General features: G+C 49.4%; 1 protein-coding gene across 8 annotated transcripts in view; it reads left to right on the top strand.

Moving 5' to 3' along the window:
• The first annotated feature begins 754 nt into the window (after window positions 1-754).
• MVB12B (multivesicular body subunit 12B) overlaps window positions 755-25,809 on the top strand; it is a 73,069-nt gene continuing 48,014 nt past the window's right edge. For 5 of the 8 annotated variants that reach the window (XM_067308833.1, XM_067308840.1, XM_067308832.1 and 2 more), the window contains exons 1-5: window positions 1,314-1,460; window positions 9,431-9,553; window positions 18,437-18,544; window positions 22,248-22,344; window positions 25,440-25,569. In XM_067308833.1, coding sequence (XP_067164934.1) covers window positions 1,389-1,460; window positions 9,431-9,553; window positions 18,437-18,544; window positions 22,248-22,344; window positions 25,440-25,569 — 530 coding nt within the window. In that variant the 5' untranslated portion in view covers window positions 1,314-1,388. Of the gene's footprint in view, window positions 849-1,313; window positions 1,461-8,269; window positions 8,356-9,430; window positions 9,554-18,436; window positions 18,545-22,247; window positions 22,345-25,439; window positions 25,570-25,809 lie in introns of those variants that run through there. The other 3 variants (XM_067308838.1, XM_067308837.1, XM_067308836.1) reach the window with 3 other exon arrangements.

The following is a 25,809-nucleotide window of genomic DNA, read 5'->3' as shown; positions in this document are numbered from 1 at the left end:
AGGGGGGACTGCTAATGACTCCTGGTTATCCAGCCGCCTGGCAAATACTGAACTCTGGACCACATTCACTTAGCTTGATTTTCAGGCCACAGTGAGAGACAGCATCAAATATCTTGCTGAAGTTGAGATAGCTCACAGAACTGCTTATCCCCAAACACAGAGGCTGTTTTCTGTTGAAGAAGAAAACTAGATTGGTTTGACACAGTTTGTTCTTCATCAGGCTACAACAGCTGCTACTTATCTCCTAGATGTAGCTTGTTTCAGAATGATAATTGAGGTTATATTGATTGAATTATAATTCCTCAGCTCTTTTTCCTTCTGACGTCACCCATCTTCCAAAAGCTCTCAAAGATCATAGCTCGTAACTTGGGCAGAACATTAACCAGGAGAAATTGTACAGAGATTTCCAGCTAAGTGGAAGTCAACAGATTAATCGTTGTCTTTGTAAAGTTTTTTTTTTTTTTTTTCAGCATGGGGCTCATAAGAGCTGTTCTTCACCTTCCTTCAAATTTAGACTCCTGCTTTTTCTACTAATTAATATAGGTTTCTGCAGAGGGAAAATGTATGTCCTCACACCGAAATGCTGCCCCAGGGATACTGCTGGAATATAGGGGTTTCTTATAAACTTGATCTAGTTCCAGGTGCTGCAACTCTCCAAAATCACATTTCCTTCTCCCCACGAGTGCTGTTTATTTCCTGTATGCCTTTGACGTAGGGCGGGTAGTGAAAACGGAAAATCAAGTTTCGCCTTTGCCTGCGGTGCGAGTTTCGCTTTGGGCCGGTGCCTTTGTGCGGGCGGCGGTGCCGGCCGGGCGGGCGGCGAGGTGAGGCGGGGGCGGCCCATGGCGGTGAGCGAGGGCGCCTCGCCGGGGGGACGCGGGGCCGGGGCCGGGGGGGACGGGACGGGACGGGGCGCGCGGCGCCGCTCGCCGGAGCCCGGTGCCGGAGGGGCCCGGTGCCGGCTCGGGGCCCGGCGTCCCGGTACCGCAGGGGCTCGGTTCGGGGCCCGGCGGGGTGCAGCGCGGGGGCCCGGCGGGCTCGGGGCCGTGTGCCGGCGGCGGAGGGCCGGCCCCGGGTGGGAGCCGAGCGGCGGCGCGGGGCGGGGGCGGGGGCCTGCGCGGCGGCGGCGGCAGCAGCAGCAGCGGCGGCGGCGGTGGCGGCGGCGGCGGCGGGGCGCGCCCGAGCTGCGGCTGCTGCGGCCCCGCCGCTCCCGAGGGGCGCCCGGCCGGGCCCAGCCGCAGCGAGCGAGCGCCGCCGCCGCCGGGTGAGGCGCCGCGCGGGGCCGGGGCCGGGGCCGGGGCCTGGCCGCTCCGCTCCGCCCGGGCCGCAGGCCGCTCCCCCGCCGCCACCGCCGCGCCTCCTGCCGGGCCCCGCCGCGCCGCCCGGCGATGAGGAGCTGCTTCTGCCTGCGCCGGGGGAGCAGCGACCCGCCGCCGCCGCCGCCAGCCGCACGGGCAACAGTTAAGTGTCCCCCGGCCCCGGGCAGGGCGCCAGGCCGAGCCCGGCCCTGCCGCCGCCCCGGCCCTGCAGCCGCCGCCGCCCCGGCCCCGCGCTGCATCCGGCCCTGCCGCCGCGGCCCCCGGTGCGCGCGGCGCCGCCTGCCCCGCGCGGGAGAGCTGCGCCCGGGGCGCGGGGGGGCCGCGGCGCCCCCCGCCCGCGACGAGGCCCTCGGCTGCGCCCCGAGCGCGGCCCCGCTGCCTCGTGTCGCGCCGGGTCCCCGCGGGACGGGCAGGGCGCCGCGGCGGCGGGCGAAGGCTGGACGGGGCCGCGGCCGGGGCCGGGGCCGGGGCCGCCCCGCTTTGGGAGGGCGGCGGGGCCGCGAACGCCGCGTCCTGCGGGCGGCCGCCCCGCCGCCGCCGCTGCTGCTGGAGGTGAAGTCCTGCGGTTTGCTGGAAAAGCCGAAAAGCGAGCCGGGCACGGCGCGTTTCCTCGCTGGGCTCCGAGCCGCGTGCGGTCAAGGGCTGCGAACAGTGACGCCCGTTAGCTTTTGGTGTTTTGTTTGGGGTTTAGAACTGCGTCTTGTGGAGGAGAGCTTTCTTTTAGCGCTTCCAGTCTGGCGTGCCAGTGACTGAATTATTTGCTCTTGAGCTATGTGACTTCATCCAAATAAGATCAAGTAACTTTACTGGGTCTGTTGGTCAGTTGTAGTAATAGCTTCGCTAATCTGCCGTGTGACAAAGTCCTAGTGACCTTGACCTACTGAAGAGTTCATTGAAAACTTTATTAGTGACTGGTTAGAGGAAATAACAAAAAAAAGTGGGGGTGTTTTTTGCTGTCTTTTGCTGCAAGCATTTATCATATGGATTCACTTGACTGCCCATCTTTCTCGCCTGTTCTCAGAGGTTTCTATATAGCTTGAGGTGATAATGTGCATTATTTCTCTCTACAGTACTAACCAGAACAATGATACCGAGCTGCCTGTGTAGCCTCTTATATTATGAAGACTTAAGAATTTTCACTTTAGTGTTTGGAATGGTTCATAAAGATCTAATAAACTTCAGTATTTTCTAGGCTTTCTTTAGTCTGGGACGTTCACAGCTTGATTGTGTTAACACAAGTTCTGAGCACTTCAGCTGAAAGGCAAGGTGGACTTCAGCGGGTGCTCAGCTGGTCAAGTTAAAAATTATTTTTCTCCATCTTGTATTTTAATTCAACTGAGTTAGAACATGCTAAAATACACCTGTGTCTAGCCTGCCATGGCATGTGGCAAGTTAACAATGCAATTCAGTGTCATCTCTGTAATTTTTAGCTGAAATAGCCTTACCCATTGGATTTTCTCAGCATACTAGGATGAAAGCTTAGTCTGAGATTCTGGAGGTGTGAAACTAATCACAAAATATTTCTTTTGTAGTGCACACTTCTCTCTGACAAAGTGAATCCCAGGCTTAAGGGTTCCTTTAATGCCCAGGGACTTGTTTGTACACCTGCCAAGATAGAAATAACTGAACTGAACGTCATTTAAATTTTGCTACCCTGGTGCAAGGTCATCTGTGTAGGGAAATCTATTTTGGTTTGAAATAGGACACTCTTCACAAATTAGTGTCCATAGTTAGAATTGTTGAGAAGTAATGCAAGGTCTGAATTTGGCTAATTCCGTTATTTAAGTTCCTGTTTCCATTCAGTTCTGTCACAAATCATAGAGATTTTGCAACTGATATAGGGGCAGCTGTCTCGGAAGTGGGAGTTCATCTTTAGCTTTGGTGTAGAGATGATTCCAGACATAACTTGGTTTTAGGTGAAACATGAAACTGAAATTCTGTCTGCTTGTGACCATCTAGGCTTCCAGAGCACGGACCACGTGTCCGGTCTTGGTCTCCTGTTCTTCTGATTGAAACTATGTAGTATTCCATGAATGGAAATAGGGATTTGGCTGGGCTATGTCCTGTTTGGTGTGCATTCGCTTGAGTTGGGAGTGGACTAAACATGTAGAGATACACATCCGTTTAAGTTCCAAGCCATCCACGTTGTACCAGTAGTAGCTACCTCATTTTTTAAATGATGCAGAGAGAACCTGAGCATGTGAATGAAGGTTTTAGCAATGTGTCCGCTTTGGTTTGATAAGATTATTTCCTGTAGGGTGCAGGAACTTAGTGAGGTAGTTGATAAATTTTTTCCAGTTTTGCCTCAGCTCATACTTTTCTGCCTGTGAGAAAAGCAAGTTAGTGTCAAAGCGTAGGGCTTGTGGTTGAAGGAAGAAACAATACAACAGTTACCTTTCTAACTCCCTTACTATTTAACTTCAGAACTTGACCTGTTTTGCTGGAAGCATGATGTTTCTTTAGCAAATACATCATCAGGCCTGATCCACTCCTGCACCACCTGCTCATGAACTTGTCTAATTTGTTAAAATGGAATGCCAGGAAGGAAAAATGCTCTACAAAATAACACATTTGCTTTTAAAAACGTATCCCTTTGTTGTATGTGTCCCAGCCAAAGCATAGCAGTGTGTGTGGTCAGATCACCCTAATGAATTACTTGAAATGGACAGTGAAGCCAGCAGAAAAATATGCATAGGATAAACTAATAAAAGCAGAGATGAGCTAGCAAGAAAATGGATGAGAGACAATCCAGAAATGCGAGAGAGCAAAAAAAATGTAAACAGACCATCTTAGGGGGATTCCAAAAGCCAGGCAGAAGGGGAGATGTGTAACTGCGGGCACGGGCTGCAAAACAGCCATCCTCGGGGTGATGGGCTAGAATAGACTTTGACATCTCAGGACCACGTGAGGCTCGGGCAGCTACCTGGAGCTTCCCTCTTCCAACAGCGGCATACTTTACACTAGCAGGGAAACAAGGGCCCTGTGTTAGAAAATCATCTCGGGAATAAAGCCAGCGTGCATGCTGGAAGTAAATACTTTGCAGGTAGGTGGACCCGGATCTGAACAAAAGTGAGTATTGTGTGGTGTTGGATCAAACCTAGATTCTGTGGCTAGATTACGCTGTGTGGCTTTCTGACAAAACGTCACTACATACTGTCTGCATCAGCTCCTGGGCTGTTCCTCCCCTTATCCATACCTTGTTGTTTGCCCTGTAGGCTGACAAAGTCTCTGGAGTCAGAGGTGGCAGAATTAGACAGAAGGCCACTTCCTCTGTTTTGTATAAAAGGCCATGAATCTGTTGGCCTAGAACTTCCTGCTGCAAAGACTTTTGGAAACCTCGTTAGCTGATCCGTGTGGAGTCTTGGCTTGCTGCAAGGCATGTCTGACACGGATCTCTGCTACCGAGCCTCCGTGCGGTGCGGCCAGCAGAGCGATCTGTGTTTCTGTTGAAACAAGGGTCCTTGCTTCATTACTGATGGACCAGAATGGTTTTGCCTGTGTTTGCTCCAGGAAAGTCCATTCTTGCTCTTCCTGCCTGTCATTCCAGAATGGGAATCTTCCTCTGTCCTTGGGTCACCACAAGGAAAATCAAACACTGGCTTAAGTGCAACAATTTGCAACCGTATGTAGGGTTTGCTGCTGATGCAAACAGAGTTCCCTGCTGTTGTTGCAGAGCGCGAGAGTATGTACCCATCTGTTTGCCTCTCAGGTTACAGATCCATCTTCCACTACGCTGGCCAGGTACTGAGGGGTTTGCAGATGTAGCTTGTTTGGGCAGCGTTACTGGCAGTGGGGATGTACCAAGTCAGCTCAGGTGTCTCTATGCCACGCACCTGCAAAGATGCCTGATCTGCTGTATCCAGCCGCGCTGAGCCAGGCCTGGATTGGTGCCATGCAGAGCGAGGAGAGGGGGACAAAGCCTATAAGGCAGGTGTCTTGGGAGAGGGTGAAGAGCAGGAGGTGACGGAGGTGGTTCCTAGAAGAGCCTTGTGAAGGCAGTCCCTGTGGCTCCCCTAATCCGCATGCTGCGTGCGGGAGGAGGCCTTTGGTCGCAAGTTCAGCAGAACGGCGGTTCCCCAGCGCTGCTGGGCTGGCCCAGCTCCAGCCGCACGTGTGGCACAAGGAGCGATGCCCTTGCTGCAGGTCGGGATTGAAATCCCTGTAGCCCTCATCACGGCCTGCTCTCCCCTGGCTGGTGCCGTGAGGAGAGAAGGCAGATAAACACAGCTAGTTTGAGGAACCATTTAGAATAAAGTTAGCCACGTGTCCACTGCGAATCAAAAGCCCATTCTCTGCTTCTTCTCCCAAGGGCATCCCTGCCTCCTCTGCCGAGCGCTCCTCAGCCCCCGGCTGCTGGCAGGATGCGTGTAACAGCATGAGGCAGTGATTTTCTTTGGCGGAGGCACGTCCTTTCCCTGCTTGCTCTGTCCGAGTGGCCCCACAGCGTTTGGGAGCTTCTTCCTGCCCTGGGGCTCACATCCGGCTTCCCTTCCTGCCCTGGGGGACTGTGCAAGGAGGTGGCCGAGGACCACCTCCAGGAAGCATGTTCCCAAATAACTGGAAGAATGTTCTTCCGATTGTTTTGGGCCATTCCCAGAACAGCCCTGCGGCGGTGGAGCAGGGTCGAACATGGAGGCTAGAGGAAGGGCTTCTCCTGATCGGCTGGTTTGAGATCTCGGCCACCGTGATGTTAGGCAGGCGTATAGGTCAGACTTGCATTGCTTAAAGAGAACTTCATTAAAATAACAGGCTTTCTAGTAGGAGCGTTTGTTGAATCCTGTTCCTTAATTTAGTGTGTTATTTCACTGTTGGTTTTTTTTAATTTTAAGTTCAAAGACATGATAGAAAAGAAACTGAACTTTGCAGATGCCTCCGAGGGAGAAAAGAAGTGTAACTCGTCATCTGTATGATTGCCCAGCCAGAAACTCCTCTCTAACCTGTGCAGAGTTTACAAAAACATTCATCTGTGTGTACAAACTGGTTTCTACTGCTTCATGTCTGTTCCAGGTGCATCCTCGATACCATCAACAAAATGAGAAGCTGCCCTTAGTGGGTGACTGCTCATATCCACGCACAGGTTTCCGCAGCTCGCTTGTACGGCTCCCAGCGCGGAGGAGCCCCGGCCTGCGCCCCTAATCCTTGCTGCAGGAGGAACGCGCAGGCCCTGCCGGCTTCAGGGGCCTGGGCCTGGATTGCTGCTGTCCCAGTCGTCCTGGAGCAGGACCGGCACAGCGATACGCAGAGATCCAGTTGTTATTTTTCCCAACGGAGGCTCTCCTTCCCTGTCCCCTCTGGCTCTTGGGCCTGGCTGCGGCCTGGGAGCTGAGCAGGGGCAAACGTGCCTGGAGCTGGGCGGCAGGAGCAGGCGCGAGGAGCCCGGCCCCTGCCCGTCGCCCGCTCGCTGCTCTCGGGTGCCGCGAGGAGCCCTCCGGGCCCGTCACCTCTGCAACTTCGATCTTCTGCCGTCGCGAGGCAGAAAGCCCTGCTTCGTTAGTGCTTAGCCTCCGCTGTCAGCGCCATGAAAAGGCTTTGTGTGCGCCGTGACAAAGCGAGGATTGATGGAGTCTCCTCTCCCCTCCCCCTGCCGCGCTGAGTCAGGCCCCCACAAATAGCTTCGTGCCGCTCGCTGCGTGGCACCTCACCCACAGAGGTGCCTTTCTTCCCTCCCTTCGACCCCGGGCGGAGTCGTGCCAGGATGAGAAATGCGCCCCCCGGAAGCTGTCCCCGGGGGGCTGCTGGAAGCGCCCGCCTCCGTGGCCGTGCTTCGTCCTGCGGGCAGCCCGCTGCCCCTCACTCCCCGTCGGCCGGCCCCGGCTCGCTCCGGCCTCTCGGCGCGTCCCCCGAAGCCACCGCGGGAGCCCGCGCTGTGGCAGCATCCTCTAGCGAGTCCGCGTCCCGCGTTAGCCTTGTTCCTGTAAGCACTGTTGTGAAAGAGAAGGGGCAGACGATATTTCCTTCCCATCTATTTTGGTTGTTCCAGGGCTTTGAAAAGGGGCACGGGCTCTCTGATCCCGCCTGAGATGAAATGTTAGTGCTGATCTGGCGCACGTCAGCGTTGTTCTCCCGCGTGCCGCCTCCGGGCCCTGCTGCCACTCTGGGAGCACGCTCGCTGCCTCTGGCACCCTGCGGAGCCAGGCAAGGGGAGAGGGTGCCTCGTCGGAGGACGTGTTTGCTGCTGGTAGGAGGTATTTGGAGAACAGATCTGCTTCCCCTCAGTACAGCAGCAATAATGCTGAAATCTGCTATGCGTTTTTCTTCAGCGCGTTAGGGAACAGCATTAGTTACCTGTAGTACAGTCCAAAATGACCTAGCAGAAGCCAGTATCAGCATTTGTTATCTCCCAGCTCCTCCCGATGTGTAATAACAAGTCATCAAGTTACTGTGAGTAACTTGGAAAAGTTTCAGAAAGCGTGCATTCGTACGAAGAACAGATTGTAAGTTCTTTATTCACATTATGTTTGTTCAATCCTGCATATTTCAGGCCCTCCTCTCTGGATTATTTGCAAGGTATTTTGAGGAGCTCGTGGGCTGCAGTGCGGGAACGCAGCAGGGTTCCGTTTGTCTGAATTGCGCCTCGCTCCACGTGAGAGTAGCTGTGCAGGGTCTGTGGTGGGGTCTGAGGGTTTCCTTGTTCCTCGCTGGTGCTGAGGATGGGGACACTGCTGTGGAGGAGGGGGGGATGAGCAAGTCAGGTTCAGGATGCGCTTGTGCTTTGGAAGGTAAATTGCGCAGGGGACCGAGTGAGTCCGCTTCAGTTGGCTCTGGGCTCTCCGAATGCTAGTCTAGGTGAGGAAGCAGAACTCTTCCCTGGATTTGGTTCATTGGCAATTGTGTTTTCATCAGTACTGATCGCCGGCTTCCGTTGGTTTGGATACTTTAGATAGTCTGGTTGTTTGTGCGGTATTATTATTTACATAGGGCCCAGACTTGCTCTTTTTTGTTGCCTGCAGCACGATGTTTGTTCAGACTGGGCATTGTGAAGTGTAAACCCAGGTCCCACTGGCACCAGCACTCACCTCTGCCTTTTCTAGAAGCAGTAAGTAACCCGCCATCTTCATGGCCTAGAAATGCTGGGGTTTAATTGCTGCGAAGAGGGAATTGGATTAGGTAGCTCCGGTTCACGGCTTGTCTGGCTGCTCAGCAGTGACGCTTGTTTACACAAAAAAGCGCTGCCCTTTATCTCTGGGTGCGTGGGGGGCGGTTTCCCGGGGCAGTCCTACCTGGGAGCCAGGAAAGACCTGCCCTGACTGGCTGCCTCGGCAGGAGACCGCGTGCTGAGGCCGTGCTGCCTTTCCCCATCCTCCTCCTCCTCCTCAGCGAGTTCTCCAGCAGCGCTCTCGCCCTCTCCTCCTGCTTTCTGCAACAGCATCTCTCCTAATTGAGTTGGTTTTATCCTCTTCTACCCCCTTTGCATCTCTTCCTCCCCTGAAGCATTCGGTGATGCCCTCCCTTTCCTCCTGGAAGATGCTTAGCTTTTTTTACAAGGCCTCTGTCTGCTTCGCATCAGACCATCCTGTGCTGCTTCGTTTGTGTTCCCCGGTGTTCAGGCTCTTTGCAGCAAGCGTAGTTTTGCGTACAGCGCCAGATACATCTGTGCTGCTACATGAAAATGGTCTTGTTAAGGAGGGCGTGATGGGACCGAAGCCTCATGGGGGAACCCCCAGCTTGTTTAACACCCTTTGGGGATGGGGAGCCTCATGATGAAGCTGGTAGGAGCAGATTTCTTGATGCTTAAAATGGCAGAGCAACTTTAACCAGCCTGACTCAGGGATGAAATTTGCTCCTTATTGGGAGTGCAGGGATGAGCCTGGGTTTTCTTACTGTTGCTAGATGGAGACCAGCCCATGCTAAATATTCTGGAAACACTAAAATTAATCTCAGAAGAGGCTGTTGGCCCAAATTCCATACCTATCTGGCATTGCACAAATGTAACTTATCAAAGAAATGAAAATGCAGAAGGTGTGTCTGGCCTAATCCTGTGTTTAACTTGGCAGTCTTGTCGCTGTGCTTCAGCGCAGGCACGGTGGCATGCATGCGGGCTATCAGTGCTCTGTGTATTCTTCTGGGGTGTGCCGCAGAGCAGCCCTTTAATTCTGCTCCTTTTGTTTCAGGATCAGTCCATAATGCCTGAAGTGCGAGACCTTTCAGATGCTTTGCCCGACTTGCCGATGGATCCGATCACAGGTGTTGGCGTCGTTGCATCCCGTAACCGAGCACCGACAGGTTACGATGTAGTAAGTAGAGCTATTTCAGCTGCCATTGCTAAAGGTTTGGCTCTGTATTAATGAGGTTTTCCTTTGCTGGGAACAGCATCGTTTCTGGAGAGGGCTTGGCTTCAGGAACGTGTTTTAAGAACTAATTTTATATACAGCTGCCCACCTCTCAGCCCACAGCAGTGCTTTCCCTCAGCGGATTTTTGTGGGTGCAATCATGCTGCTTCATCTGTGCTACTCCATAGGAGCATAATTACCTGGAGGAGGGGTTTTCAGAAACAGCTGGCCAGTATGGCATGCAAATTTAATAATCCTAGCAACATTCATCCTGAAGGATTCCTAAATATTGCACAAATTATATCTCTGAATAAATGGATCCCGCATCAGCTGTTTAATCCCACATATCAGCACTGCACAGTGGTGATGAGAAGCTTCAGAACGGAAGGCAGAGTTTCTCATCCAGCTGAAATTGCAGCGACAATTTTGATGGATAGAATGCAAACCCCTGAATTAGGCATTGGCAGGAGGCTGGGCAGCAAGTAAAGGCAGCTGGATACAGTAGAGATGAGAGGCATAAACATATCTGAATGGATAGATGGAGGTCAGTGTTTAGTTTAACAGCTGCTTGTTCCTTGGATTGCTTGGATAAGTTGCTGTATAACAAATAGCATGATTCCCCCTCCTCCGCCCCAATAGGCTATTATAAAATACTAATCATGTAGAGCTTTATATGAAGATTTGGTCCGTAGTCCATCTGCTCGCCTTCCTATGTATCTGGCTCCAACTGAACTTGGGTAGTCGGATGTGGAAGCAGCTAACTGAGGCTTTGCTCACACCTTTACAGCTCTGGGTCATAGCAGAGCCTGTGCAGTGTGAAAGGGAAGAAAATGGATCAGGCTGAAGTAAGGACATAGCGGGAGAGAGTTGTGAAAAGGCTCCTTAGAGACCTAGAAGGTTTTTTGCGTTTACTGCATTTTTCTGAGTGCTGATTGCCTGCATGAGCTGGGCTGTGTAATTAGCTGCTTGCTCCGATAAAGGAGCATGGGACAATCTGAGAGTTGTGATAACGGAATTGCATCCTGCCTAAATGACTGGGCAGAGAGAGCACTCACCCCAGATAGCCTGCCTGTGCTTTAACAGGGAGCTTGAGCACTAACGCAGTTTAAACTAAACAAGATAAAAGGTTCTTCCTGTGGTGGCTTAATTCAATTACGGTGGTGTTGTAATAATGCTTGTGAATGTGGGTCGCTCTCTCCTAGGGGGCACAGAGAGGAGGCTGCCTTTCCTCTGATTTTCTCTCTTCCCGTGTGTTTACGAGGAGCTCTTCTCTGACCCAGGGGCCAGCAGTGCGGCTCTAGGCAGTGGTGAGGTGCCTGCTGTCTGCAGTTGCTGTACCCTGTGCGTGACTTCCACCTATTTTCTCCTTCAGCCTTATTATGTGGCAAATCAGCAGTCCGACTCTGCGTCTGGGTGCTGTGTGTGGACCTCACAACCTGCAGTCTGTGTCCTTTCCACCTTGGAGAAGCTGCATCACCACGGGTGCTGTAGGTGCCACCGTGGTGTAATGGAATGTCCTTGTGCCAAAACCCAGAGGATGGTGACACGTGGGGCTGTGCTCTTCTTGTCCGGATGTGTGGGAATGTGCTCCTTCGCACAAGTCAGCACTCTGTAGTTGTATGTGGTATGCAGGGTTGCCACTTCCCCATGACCTCTCTGAAACCCAGTCCTTACTCTCTCAAAGCATGAAGCCAAATATGCAGAAGTGAACTTCTAAATGCAGTGGAAAAAGTCTGTGGCATGTTCTGAGGCTTGGGCAATGTGTGGACCTAAGCAGTCTCAGACTCTGTGCTTCCAGATATGCGATTTCCCTGGTGAGACACTAGCAGTTGCTTGCTGCTTCAGGGTGGCCTCGAATAAAGCCTCGAAGAAGGCAGCTGTGGCAGCTCCATTCTAGGAATATTTTTCCCAAAGCCATAATAACTAGAGGCTCAAGCTGCACCCTGAAAGGGAGAATCAACATCATTTGGAAAGTGTTAAGACCCATCTGTCTTGGGATATTCTTGCAGTCTCCCTAGGTACCTGATCACTTTGCCTTTTGCTACAGCATCCTGCAGCGTTCAGTTCTATGGGTGAATTCAGAGTTGTATGGGAAAGTGTCTCTGTTTGTTAGTGATCAGTTTGACATCTAGTAGTTTCAGTGATGGTTTTGAGCTCTGTGATGGTGAAGAGAAGTACCTAGTTTTCCATTTCTGAGACAGATGTATTATTTACAGGTTTTATCCAGTTTTCCTTTCATTCATATCCTTTCTACAGTAAGTGAACGTTACAATGTTAGTTTCCTTCCTTTTCCCTTTGCTTCTTTTTGAAACAAGCAAGCAAGGACTTTCATGCTTATGGCCAAGGTTCGAGTTAACTGCCCAGGGACATGGCCTGGTCCATTTGCCAAGCTTGTGTAGAGCCCTGCAGGCTTGGTGTACCGTCCGGGCTGGAGGTGGGCAGTGCTGCGGGGCAAGGCCAGAGGTACCAAACCCATGGGGATCTTGGTGAACAGGTGGGAGTTTTTTTTTTCCCCCCAGTAGTTTTTGATTATCCAGAAATCTTTCTCCATTCCCTTTGTGTCTGCTTAGAAAACAGCTACTGACGCTTGCAATGACTAGCCGTTTCTTTTAATAGCTGAAGCAGTAAAGACTTAATTTTGCCAAAATATACAGACTATGTCTGTTTTAGATTCCTGAAAATCTGCCCAAACTGGCAAGACTGAGCGTATGGGTGGGGAGGAAAGGGAGGAGAGGTGGGCGGAAGGGACCCTGGGGATAGGAGAGGGGTGGCTCCCGCGTTGCTGCTGGAGGGCCAGCAGCTAGCTCGACCGCCTGCTCCGCTCTGCGGTGAAAGCCGGAGAGCGGCCTTGACCTGCGGGGCTAATCCAGGGCTCCTGGGCAGGCAACGCCTCGGCAGCCACCCGCCTGCCTGCCTGCCTGCCCTGGCGCGCGTGGCCGCGGGGCAGACCCGTCCCGCGGGGCAGGTCGTTTAGCGAGCCCGTTTGTCAAAAGGACCAGCTTGCGGTTGCCGGTAACGTCATGCTAGCTGCTGGGCAGCAGTTACGTCACCCCACGCTTGGAGAAGCAGGCTGGGGGATGTTGCCTTCCTTGCTGGGTGTCGCTTTTTTCAAGTCTGTTTGTAGCGCATGCTTGAGGGATGTCTTTGCTGGACTGTTGGCTGCAAAAATGCCAGGAATCTCCAGCTCCGTGAGGAGAAAGACAGTTCCTTGTGGGGCTGGGAAGAAACAGCACTGTCTTCAATGCTGGGTGTGTGCCAGGTGAGCTGCTAAAGGGTTGTCAACCTGGCTATCCAGATTCCTGCTCCTCTTTCCTGTCGCCCCTCCTTGACCCTCTACTCTCCTGTTCTTTTGTGTCCCTTCTTTCTCCTGCGACCTTTGGGCCCAGCTGTAACCTTCCAGCGCTGGCACAGGCTATAAACCGATAGAGCTTGTGTTTTGCTGCAGAGCATCTTGCTGCACTTCACAGTCATGTTTTTTGAGAGTTCACGAATGCAGGGATTTCCTCCCACCTTTGGTGCCTGGTGCAGATGAGGGAGTGGGAAGAAACTCGAAGTAGGCTAGCTCCTGCTGGTCCCAAGCCTTCCTGTGGCATATGCTTCTGCTGCGGTGCTGTTCAGCCCACGTTGTTCCTGCGCTCTTTGTGGCTGTGCTTTTGACGCAGGCTGGATTTAGCTTCTACTGTTGGGATGCGGTTGCCAAACCAGAGCCAATTCGTGTTGGGGAATAGCACCCACTGTCCACTGCAGTATGGTCAGGAGGTATAGGTGTGCTTGCAGCATTGGTTGCCTGGTATCTCGGTGCTGAGTGCTGTCTCCTCCCTCTTGCATGTTCCTTGCACCTTTTCTGAGCAAAGAAGATGGTGAGCTGGAGCCGTTTGGTGCCCTTCCTGCCAGGACAGGTCTGCCTCAGTCTTTCCAGGCAGACTCCCTTCTAGTGTTGCCCCACTGAGGGCACGTTCCCATCACGAAGCAGTGCTGCTCAGGCACTTTGAAGGGCAGCGGGGATCCTCCTTGCCTGCAGGAGCCCAGCAGATGATGTAAGAAGCTTCCTGTTTATATTAGTCCATTTTCTTTCCCCATAAGTTTTCTGACAAGTCAACGCATGCTTACATTCTCCAGGCTTGGAAAAAGCCTTCAGCAGGATGATATGGGGCCACAGCATACAGGATTAATTGGTGGGGATGGTGCCTGTGACTGCTGTGTTTCAGTAGAAGCAGGAATGGTTCTGCTTGGTGTTTCAGTGGGGCCCTGGAGCTGGGTGAGGTCCTAACCGCAGCTGCTTTTAGCTCTGCTGCTTGCACTGTTCGGAAATGCTCTGCAAGTAGTACTGCTAAGTCTGCCTTGTGCGTGGCCAGGGCAGGTAGCAGGGGAGTGAGCACTTCAAGCAGGCAGCGGCTCAGCTCGGTGAAGAAGCATCTGAACCCCAAGGGTCTGACCCGCTTCTCCCTAGAGACCCTTCCGCTGTGCTCCGGAGGGCTGCGCACTGGGTCTCTCGCGTCCTGTTCCAAGTGCCGCGTGCTTCGTCTTGGCGGAGCGGAGGCAGAGAGCCCGGGGCCGGGGGAGGAGAAGCAGAGGTTTCTGTTTCAGATGCTGGCGATTGCAGGCAGGGCTTCCTTTCCTTCGTCCCACGCAGCTTCGCCTTCAGCTGCGCCCTTGGCTGAGGTTCCCGCGGGTGCCGCGGGCAGGACGCGGGGTTGCTGGCAGGGAAGCGCCGGCTTCGCGGCTCTGCTGCGTTCGCCCGTGCGGGTGGCACGAGACGCAGCGTGCACGAAGCTGCCCTGTGCGCCGCGGCCCTGGGCAGACACGGGCAAGGAAGATTTTGCTCAGCTTTGTCAAGAACACGAAGCAAGTAGGATGGCTTGAGAGAAAGAACTGTGTTTAATCTGGGAGCTGCCTTTCTAGTGAGTCGTGTGAAACGTTAGCAAGTCTCTGAAGATAAATTGAATGCTTCATTTCATGACTTACTGGGAAATTAACTTGTCTTTTTATTAGGTATTTGACTAGTTAGAATGTAAGGTTGTTCCCTAAAAGGGATATTTTTGCATCGTTAAGTCAAGGTTTAAACACTGCTAGGCTTTGCTCTTTGGAAGAGGCTGAGATTGCAGCTCGCTTGCCTGCCCTGGGGGACTCTCATACGTTTCAGCTAACTGTGATTCAGATGTATTTTGGGCAGTTAATTGTAAGGGAAATGGTATCAACTTAAGTACTGCACTTCCACCTTAGAAATTGCTTGGTATTGCTGTAATTATCATATAAAATTCCTAAAACTTAGAGGTTAGATGAAAAACTGAATTTAACAGCAACTTATGTATCATCAGTTTTACAATTTCAGACTAGGACTATTGTTACCTGTTCAGTTTTGAGCACCTTTCACGTGGGGACAAAGAAAACTGCCTAACACAGGAAAAATTAAAACACAGGACTCAAACCGTGTTCTTTAACAAAGTGATTGCATTTGGCTGTAGTCTCTCAAACTGTTTCTAACAAGGGCTGGAGTTCAAGCTAAGTGTCCCTGTATGTCCACTAAATTATACTGTTTTTCTAAACAGTCTGTTCTCTGAATACCTTTTTACCAGGACTGGCTTACCCTTAGTGGAGAGAGTGCATATGGATTTTATACATTCTTAAACAAGCACCTTCAGAGAGAGATCTGAATTCAAGAAATTAAAAAAGCAAAATCCCGTTTTAAAATTTTACTACTTAAAATTGTTGCATTTTCCTTTGCAGAAGGCTGACCACAAAAGCTGTACATGTGCCATGCAAGGGGATGAACTGAGCAGGGGCTTGTGAATAGGAGGTGCCTGAATGCAAAGAACAGCCAATACGCTTTGCTCTCTTTGCTGATCAGACAATAAACATGCTTTTCTCTCACACACTTCGGATAGTTGGAGGGTCTTGTCAGCACACATCTCTTGCTTCCTGCGCTCCGTACAGAGTCCCTGCTCAACAAAACACGGGTGCAAACAGTAAAAACAAACGTCAGCTGCTTTTTTATCAGTGTTCTGGGGCCAAAGTCTTACTCAGTGCAGTAGCATTACAGACTTGGAAGAACAGAAGTGGAAGAGTTTGCCCCTGTCCGAAAGGCATTAAACAGAGTTCAGCTGCACTTCTGAACAGCTTCAGATCATGTTAGAGTCTTCTGCTGGGAGCCATCAGCTGGGCAGTAGTGTGATGGGTGATCTTGCTTCTGCTGCCCTTCTCCTTGCGTTTGTCTTGTTGTCTCCTTGCTTAGCCAAAAAACCTTTCGGGGCAGGGATTCCTACCAGCTTGCACCAAGCGCAGCAGGTGCCCACAGCTGCTAATAGAGAACAGCCCTTCCTCCTAGGAGGGAGTCCTGCCTCATGCTGATTCCCTTTGAATGAGCTTGAAGGTGGGATCTTCTCCTGCCTTACTTTCCCTATGCATGCATTTGCCTCTCCTGTGGAGGACCTGGGATTTTTCTTTGCTCTCAGTGTGGTGTTTGCCACTAATTTAACTGAGTGCAAGATTGAACTGGAGACAGGACAGTGGACAGGTGTTGTACAGGTGTTCATGTCCTCTTAGGGCACTGCCGCTAACATCCATGAGCGACCGGGGCTTGCCTTCTGGCTGTTGGAAACAGCTTCTCGCCTGATGACCAAAATTCCTCTACTGCTTTTCTGTGAAAATAGTACTGAGATCAGACAGTTTCCTGAGCTTGTTTGAGCAGATTTGTCCCTGAGGTTACGTGTGTCCCTTTGTAACTCCTTCAGGCCATTTGCTGTAGTCATTTATCACATGGCTCTCTCGGAGCATTCTGCAAGTACTCGCAGCTTGTGCTGTGTTACCGAATTTTTGGCCATCAACAGATTATTTTCCTTGGAATTTACTTCCCTGGCCCCATTTGCATGCTCGGCATTTTATCTCCTTAAGACATAATGCTGCTAAAGGCATTCCTTAGCAATAAGCGTTTATAGCATTATTAACTCCTTAGGCCCCTTTAGACAACTCGGAGAAAGGCCCAACTGTGCAGTGGTGCTCACTCCTCCCCAGTTTGGCTTCAGTGGTTGTGCAAATGACGGACAACGAGATGCAAGTCGAGCCATGGCTTTTGGGACCACCTGCCCCCATTCCCACTGCTTTGAAGTATGGGTCGTTTGCAGGGGGTGGAGGTATGTGTGTGCAGAGTTTGGGCACGGAGGTGGATCCTGTTTTCCCAGGGTTTCTCAGCCTGCCCCCGCAGAGACGTGAGCTGTCTCGTCCTCGTGAGTGCCCCACCAGTACCGCAGTGCAGATCTGGGCATCTTCCCCCCAGGGGCAGGCAGAGCTGATAAATGCCTGTTACCATCCTGCTGAGTCAGAGCCAGCAGTTTGTGGGAGACTCCTTTTAGGGCTTCTAAAAGTACGTAGGATCCTTCAGGATTATCCTGTAGCTGCTACTCTGACTCCTGTCCTGGCAGTGCTGAATACCTGGATCTAGTCCCCAACCAGCTGTGACATAACAGACACTGACCTGAGATGTTGTTAGGTGCGATTTGTCTTCCTTGAATACAGAAAAAATAAAACCTGATCAGAGCCTCGGTGACTGAGAATGAGTTGATCTAAATTACAGAAAGAACTAAAGAGCTTTGGCTGTTAGAAAACCATTCCCTGAGACGCTTGCTAGGAAGTGGAAGCCTCTCTGGTCTTAAATGGGTAGCATACCTAGTGCTGCAGGGACCCTCTTGGTGCTGTTGGGTGCTGGGTCCTAAGGTTTGCTCTTTGCTTCTCCCTTAGGCTGGTCCTGGAAATGTCCATACTTCTAATGCCTCTGCAAAGAGTTTGTGGAAGCTGTAGTCCAATGAACTGATTTCGCACCTTGGAGATGTTTGCAGTGTCTGCTGTTGGAAGGGTTAATTTCTTAGGGATCCCACGTATGTTCTGTTGGCTTAGCTGGCAAGTTGCAGTGTCCCAGTTTAACCCAGAGAACACCAGTGTCTTGGAATAAGCTGAAGGCAATGCATGCAGCTTGGTCTGGTGTAGGCCTAAGAAGGAGCTGCAGAAACTGTGGGTCTTGGGGAAGTAGCAGATGCATTCTGTTGTGTGTTGAGAAAAGTGGTTGCGTTAGTCCATAGTGCTGGGTATGCTCCAGAGCTCAGCTGCGTGTGCAGAGACTTCATAAGAGAAAGGGAAATTCAGTTCCAAAAAGGGCATACCTGAGCTCGTGTCTCATTTTTCTAAGTGAGTGAAATGCGACGATTCTGTGCTGATGCCCCAAGTCCTGCTGTGGAGAGATGACTAACACAAAGGCTTGGCTTTGCCAATCTGTTTTAAATTTTGTAACTGCAATACTCCTTTGAAGTGACATTTTAAACACAATTAAAACTGTGTGTGAAATCACAAGGAAACACTTAATAAAAATCTTTGCAGAAGTACTTCTTGTTCCCGCCTTGTCCCCAGCAGGACAAGTGGCTGTAACCCTTGGTCTGCCTTGGGTCCATGCAGTGGTCACTTTGCAGACAGTCCTTCTGTGCCTTGTCAGAATGGAACCCTCCTTGTAGCTTGAAAACAGTGTGCCCTTGCATGTATGGTGGTAATGAGTGCCTTGATATGCTGACTTTTCCAAACTATTGCTTGGATACTGTAACCAAAACTGCTGTTTCCTCATTAGAATAGCTTTTGTCAGAGTATCTTTAATCAATGGAATCCCTAGAGACAGTATTTTTAGAACTTTTTTTATACCTCCTCTTGGAAGTTCTTTGCACTGCACCTTGTGAAAAGAAACTAATGAGATGCCGTGAGAGTTCGGGCTACTGTTAATTAGAATAGGTCTGAGGAAGAAGTACTGCACATATATTAACTTTATCTTGGCTCACATGTCCCCTCTCTCCCTCTGTCTCTTCTTTCCAGGTTGCACAAACAGCAGATGGCTTGGATGCTGACCTCTGGAAAGATGGCTTATTTAAATCCAAGGTCACACGATACCTGTGCTTCACGAGATCATTTTCAAAAGAAAATGTAAGTTGGTTTGCTGAGTGTCTGCATGATTTGCATCTGCACCTGATACTGTCCTATCCATAAGATGATTCATTTTATGGAGCCAATTATAATTCAGGCAGGCATTTCACTGAGTTTGGGTGAGTCAGGAGGCAAACTGCAACGCCTGGATATTTGCTTTTTGTCTATTTTCTTCATGGAAAGAAATCACTGGCAAAATCTTTAATAAAAGCAGCAGAAAAGTTAATGTTTGCATTTCAACAACCCTCTTGCATTCCTGCTCTAGCAGTGGGCACTGCATGCTAGCAAATCTGATTAATTTCTAGCTTTTAATTACATACAGAAGTAAATGCTGTAGCTAATATTGACAAAAGAAATGTTAGCTTCTGTATCCAAGGGCATGATGTGTATTTTCCTATAGGATTAACTTTTCATTCTTTGTTGTTTTTCTGCTGATTCTTGAAAACTTGACCATGTTGTGCGCATGCTACTCTATACTTCTATGTAATGTAGTGAGCTTAAGTTCATGTCTGATAGGTGGCCTTTGCCCACATCTCCAGAGACCACATGCAGCGAGAGCCTGATGCCTTCTACTGTGTTCACTTAATTTTCCAGTTGAGGGTAGTGTGAAAACTTCCTCTTTTCTGGAGGAACTACTTAATTCTACAATGAATGCACTCCATCTAGTGGGTAATTCTGCTGTTCTTGGCGTTTTGGATATTCACAGTGACTCCGTCAAGAGTATGGAATACCATTTTGTACCTGTGCTTTCAGCAATGACAGAAACAGAAAAGCAACTGCTGATCATGGATCTTGACAGGAAAACCAAGGGACCTGCCTATTTTCAGCATTTGACCTTTATTCCCTCTGCTTTCCTGCCTTCCTCTAGACTAAAATAAACCTCCAGAGCTGAGGGGAATATCGCTTCCTGGAATAATTGTGCTTTTGGTCCCTGAGTACCTGCAGCAGCAGTAATAATAGCCCCAGATTAGGTAGAGAAGATATTAAACAGACGGATTTGTGATCATTTGAGTATTAAGTTTATCTGTGGCTACCTTAAATGCAAGGTTGTCAGAAATAATTATAGGGTAGTAGCAAATACTGGCTACCAGAGACAGTGTAAATACCCTCAGTCAGTGCCTGTTGGGCTTTTGGCATGAATCATCTGCTCAGCAAGGTTTGGGAATACGTTCTTCATATTTATGAGGAGTGAATTAAAGTGAGTGCGGGGAGGAGGATTGGCGGGGTCTCAGCTGTGCGGCTGACGGATGTGCGAGGTATGGCACAAGCTGCTGCATCTCACGCCCCTGCGTTGCCTCGCAGCCCTGTGCCAGCAGCAGCTGCTGGGCTTACGGGCACTTCTGAGCGAGCTCCTGGGCAGCAGCCTGCAGGCTGCCGTGCCAGGGTTTGGGCACTGGAGCGGAGCTCGTGCTCCTGTGATGCGCTGTTGTCATACCCCGATGGATGGGGAAAACCTCCCTGTCTTTTTGGAGGACGGATTTCCAAAAGCAGGTCAGTCTTCTGTAAACTGCCTAGTGGGTTCCTTCCTGATGATGCTCTTCTGCTCAAGTTAAACAGAACAGCAGCTGGTGCTGCTTAAGGTTGTAGGTTTGTGTAAGCAAGGGGGCTTTTTTGCAAGGCAGAGATGATACCAGTAGATGCTGATAGCAGTCTACTGGCCCCTGTGAGCGCACAGACAGCTGATCAGCACTTCTGCTTCTCTGGCTGCAGGAAGGCAGGAAAGAGGTTAAAGGCTTGGGAGGAGGAGGGGAGCGATGGGGAAGGAATGGCTCCTTCCTTTGCACAGAGAGCAGCACCCTTGTTGCAGAGAGCAGCTCCCTCATCCCGGGTTAGCGCTGAAAGAGCTTCCCCTCCCTCTCAGCCACTCCGGCCACGCAGGGGTGTGACGTGCTACCCAGCTTGGGACCTCTGAGGGTTAAAAGGCCTTGGACCTGCAGCAGTGAACTAGGGCTTTTGACTCATCTCCTTGGACGCTGATGTGTTGCTGCTCTTTGCGATGGAAGTTTTATGGCCCGGGGATGTTCTGCTTTTTAACAAAACAATGGGTACTATTTTGCCCTGAAAAACTTGTAGTTAGCAGAGTTAAGCCACATGAGTTACTGGGTTTATAATGGAGATGGTCTGTAAGTATCTCTTTCTCAGAATGATTGTTCTCAACAGCTTGGAGTGTTTGACAGGTCGTAAGTCATCAAACACTTGGATGTTTTCCACGTGTTGGTATTGGTATTTAAGTGTTGTAGGTAGAAGGCCCTAAATGATACACCTCACAAATGGGGAGGTTTCGTGCCCTCTTCTCTCCTCTATATGCCAGAGAATCAGTGCTGACTCCTGGCTCTTCAATAGTTAACAAACTTAGCAGAGTCATCTCTTCTACCTGTCTGCTATTGATGGAGGAATGATCATCGGTTCAGCTGAAAGTTACGTGCTAATGAAGCACAGCCAGTCAGTCTGGATAAATAAAACATGAAAGATGAGTCAGCAAAGACCACTTTATCTACCACTTGCTGTGCCAGGACCATGTTAACTGACACGTTCAGACTTCAGAATCCAGCGCGGCTCACTCTGGGATCAGCTAGCTGGGCACGAGGACGGAGCCAGCGTGGGGCTGCCCGGCCTCCGTCATTTGGGCAAGCAAAGGATGTGTGCCAGGCTTGTGCGCTGCAGGGCTGCAGGCGTGGTGGCCCTTCTCGTAAGGAATTGACTGTGGAGAACCTCAAAAAAATCAGCTGGAAGTGCTCAGAACTGGTCTGCCCTTATTTCAAAGGCTGTAGATTCAAATGCATTTTAAAGTAGTTCAGTGTAATAATTGGAGAGCAGAGGTTTGCCTGAAATACTTTGCCTGACAGATTCAAACTATGGGAGGTACTTAGCAACAAGTAACAGTAAAACACACTGACATGGTTTAATGGCTTAGGATGAAATTTTAATTGTTCTGCATTGCATTTCTGGTTATAAAGGCTGTGTAGTAACTAAAACATTTTTTTTTTCCCTTCCATACGTGAATCCAGATTATTGGCAGCAATGTTGGCTTTAACGAGAACTGCAAAGGAAATCTGGTTTCTGAACAATAGCCGAGGCTGTCATTCTAAATTGTGTTTTTAGCTCTTCAAGCCTTGATTAATAGGACACGGCATCAGTTCAGAATTCATACGGATTCCAAATGAAGTTTGTCATTCCAAATGGCGTGCTCTTTTGGAGCTTGCCTGCTTTTGGAGCTAGAACCATGTGTATTCAGTACTAATTAGCTAATGCATGTAATAACTTTGGCTGTGTCTAAATGAACCATCTTCCTGTAATGCTTCCTGCTGTTGCTGTCACAGAAACGTCATGTTGCTATTGTAGATGTAGAGTGTGTGAGAACTAAGGGGACCAGCTTAGTGGATGGGTTGTTGGTGATACTTTGAACTGCCATGATTTCAAGAAGGAAGAATTTGGTTGCTCTTCTGAGATTCCAGAAGCTACGGCTGTGGATGAGATGGAAGAATCTGTAAATGTAGGAGGTTGTCCAGCATCTCTTACTCAATGATCCTGCGTAGCCCCTACAGAGGGGACAGTTGAAGTGTTGGCATGGTACTTGCTTACCTTTTTATCAGTCAGCAATCAGATGCAATGACAAGGCATCTTGGGGTTCAATGGGCAAGAAAAGGTGGGTTTGAATTTAATCGTGTTGTCAGAGTTAACTGTGTGTTTTTTCTCTCTTCAGAGTCATTTAGGCAATGTCTTGGTTGATATGAAGCTCATTGATATCAAGGACACATTACCTGTGGGCTTCATCCCCATCCAGGAGACTGTTGATACACGTAAGTTGGTGTCTGTGCTTTTTCAGTTGCGTGTCTTGGGAGCAGCTGCTTTTTCATGCCTGTGCTGTTGGGTAATGGAGAGGCTGTATGCCGGGGAGAGGGGTGCTCTAAGAGCTGCTGCTCTCTGGGGCATGTGTGTGTTTGGGGACAATGCCAGACTGGAATGAAACAGCCGTCTCGGTTTTCCTCTACTCTTCAGGCTTTCTAATACTGCTGCCCTGACTATCACCAATTTGCCCGCTAAAGTAGCGCAGCTCCTGAGCAGGAAGGAATAGTTATTCCTTCATTCTGCAAGGGTGGACTAGGCATAGGAGGCAACAGAGCTGCTATGCTGGAGGCAGCATTCACAAATGTATACAGTATGGAAGTTGTGTGCATGTACTGTGTTCGTGAAGGCTTTACACCGCCTGCCATGAACAGAAGGCCCATGTCTTGGGAGGTGGTGCTGGGGATGGTGTGATATGTTTGTGCTTGGGAGAAGCCACAGGTGGAATCTCCAGGGAAAAACATCATCCCGATTTCTGCAAGAGAAAAAAGGCTTTCCGGAGAGTACCTAAAACAGGAGAGTGCAATCTACTCTTAGGCCAGGTTTCCTGCAACATTTCAGCCAGCAGTTCCCAAACAATGTATTTGGATGGCAGCGGCAGCTGGAGCTGAGTCCGGATGCAGCGCTCTGGCTGGCAGCTGGCATCAAGCGCTTTTGGCTCACATTGCCGAGGGACCGGGGGACTAGTGACATGGGAGTGGACTGTGCAAGGGCCGCATGATACCATGCGCTGATGCTGAGCATGTGCAGTTACTGCTCAAGAGTGTAAGCTGGCTATTACCAGTTCTTGTCAGTAATGAAATCCAGGCTAGTTATGAATAGAAAGGAGTTAAATGAGCTGCCTTTGCAGGGAATAATTCATCCAGGTCTGCAGCAGATGAGGATGATTTTTTCAGTCACTACCAACCTGGTTCTGGTTTGAACCTGTGACCTGGAAGTGAAAGGCTCTGTAACCCATTACTGGTTTCCCCTGTGGCATCCCCCTTCCCTGGGAGCATTGCACAACATGTGTGGGGCAGAGGAAAGCCATCAGCTTATCAGGCTCACCCTTGGGAGTATGGGACAGTTATCGTGTGTTGCTGTTGTTTTTGTACAAGTCCTGGTGGAGAGGTGAAAGGGAACTTTGTTGTTAATTTAAAATGCATTGGATTGCAACCTATGCAATCTTTAAAGCAGAGGAACTGTCTGTATTAATGAAGTGGTGCATTTCCCTGCCTCCATTAGCATGACTAAACACATTTCGATTGACTGTTCATAATATGTTTATTTAAAATTAGCTCTGGCTAAGCATGTGTAATTAATGGATCTAACTCCTAAACCAAGTTTGCTACAGACTACAGGCTCTAGCCAAGTGTGAAAGAGAGGACAAAAGCAAATATTCAGCTTTGTGCTATTGTGAAAGTCAAATAATAAGAGACACTAATTTTGTTCAGAGTTAAATTTGTGGTTTTACATGTTTCCAGTTATGCTCTTCTCTTTTAAGTGACATTTGGCTTGTAATAAATACATTAAATACAGCGGTCTTTAGCAGATTCTGACAATTTTCAGATACAAAAATCTAAAACCTGGGATCCTAAAATCCGTTTTGGGCATTTCATATGAAAGCCCTCATTTTCCAAAGCAGGAGAAGATTCGAGTTCAGGGATATAGGTATTTAGCACCTCTTAAAAAGCAGCACTGTACATGCAAAGTTGCATGCACAGATGCTGGATTGTGACTCACCTCACACTGCCGGGACGTTTGTTGGTGCTGGTCCGACAGCATATTTCAATGGCCAAGATGGATTGCTATCACAAAGATACAGATTACAAAACAGGAGGAGCCTATGGAGAAAGGGCTGCGTGCCATCTGTTGAAGGGAGGGAATATTTTTAAACTGAAGGATATTTATTCATATTAAACTGAAGGGTTTTTATTTTCCAGGTGCTTGTTTTTACTTGTTGGTAGCTTTTTCATTCAGTGTCTGCACTTCTGATTTTCAGTTTATCAATAAATTTCTGTGATGTCTTTCAAGTGCCTGCATTCACAAATAGAAACCTCAGCTTTCAGGGTCTCGCAGACTTTTCAGGGTGAGATGGAGCAATGGTTTCCAAGTACCACAAACCTGTATCTGCATGCTAGTACCATGTGTTTTCATGCAGCTGCCCCATAGCTGAATGTGGGTTGTATCTGTATGCAGACAGACAGCACACACACGTGAATCCATTACGCAGATGGGCCTTAACTCTGGGCTTAATTTTTTCATAATGGGTAACATGGAAACAAGTGAAATTGCTCTGTGATGCATAGCAGGAAGGAGCTATGCAGGAGACTCATCCACCCTGAGAGCACAGTTCAAGCTTGCCTGGTTGTGCAGTGGGGGATCCTAGCAATTACTGCTTTGCTAATGTGGTTTTAACCCTGCTAAGATACCAGGACAAATACTGTGAGAATGTCACTTTAGTGTTTGTGGGCTGAATCAGGAGAGATCATTAACTCTTAGGATGTATGAGATTTGGACAGACAACTTTTATTATTAGCCACTCTACATGGCAGTCTGTTTTTCTGACTGCTCTTCATCTGGGTTTGGTTGGCTGCTTGGAAGCACTTGGCACAACAAACTGGCTGTTTTTTGTCAGCGGCTTCCATGTATATTCCTAGAAGCAACCTTTGTAGCAGAAATACTTAGATATTGCTATCGAGGCCGGTAAGGCAAACATTACCTTGGAAAGAGAAAGTGAATATGAGAAGTATATGGAAGTGAAAAAATCACCTGCGGTCTCTGTTCTCTGGTGCATGCCTGATGTTTTATCTTCTCTTTAGAGGGTAGTGTGGACTATTGGTTTATCGCAGTGCATAATAACAAATCTCACACACTGTACAGAGAGCTCCTGATAGAAAATTTCTTCAGTCATTGAATGCACTACACTGTCTGGTTTGCTGACATATATCTGTTCTTTGGCTCCAGTTCCTGCCATAATTATCGGACTAATATTTGGAGAAACAATAAATAACATTTGCATACTAATCTTGCATAAAAACCAACCTCTGTCCTGGGCTGTTTTTTGCAGAAGAGGTAGCTTTCAGAAAGAAGAGACTGTGCATTAAATTCATCCCTCGAGATTCTACAGAGGCAGCAATCTGTGATATCCGAATTCTGGGTAGATCTAAACAAGCCCCTCCTCAATACACATTCATAGGGTAAGTACCCCTCACTCCAGAAGCTGCTCTTGTATTTTCTGTTGAATAGTATATACCAAGGCTAAGCACCCTGTTTTCCTGTAAATACTAAGCAGGAATTTATAAGAGAATTAAAAAGGTCTGTATAAGTCTTACTAAGTTTGATCTAGGAATTAATTAAACATCTTTTCAATTAGACTAGTTCTTACTAACCAAGATGCCTGGGAAACATGTCTGTGCTTGATATTCATGCACACATGC

The sequence above is a fragment of the Apteryx mantelli genome, chromosome 21 (assembly GCF_036417845.1).
Source record: "Apteryx mantelli isolate bAptMan1 chromosome 21, bAptMan1.hap1, whole genome shotgun sequence".
Classification (NCBI taxonomy): Eukaryota; Metazoa; Chordata; class Aves; order Apterygiformes; family Apterygidae; genus Apteryx; species Apteryx mantelli.
This window is presented reverse-complemented; position numbering and strand designations above follow the sequence as displayed.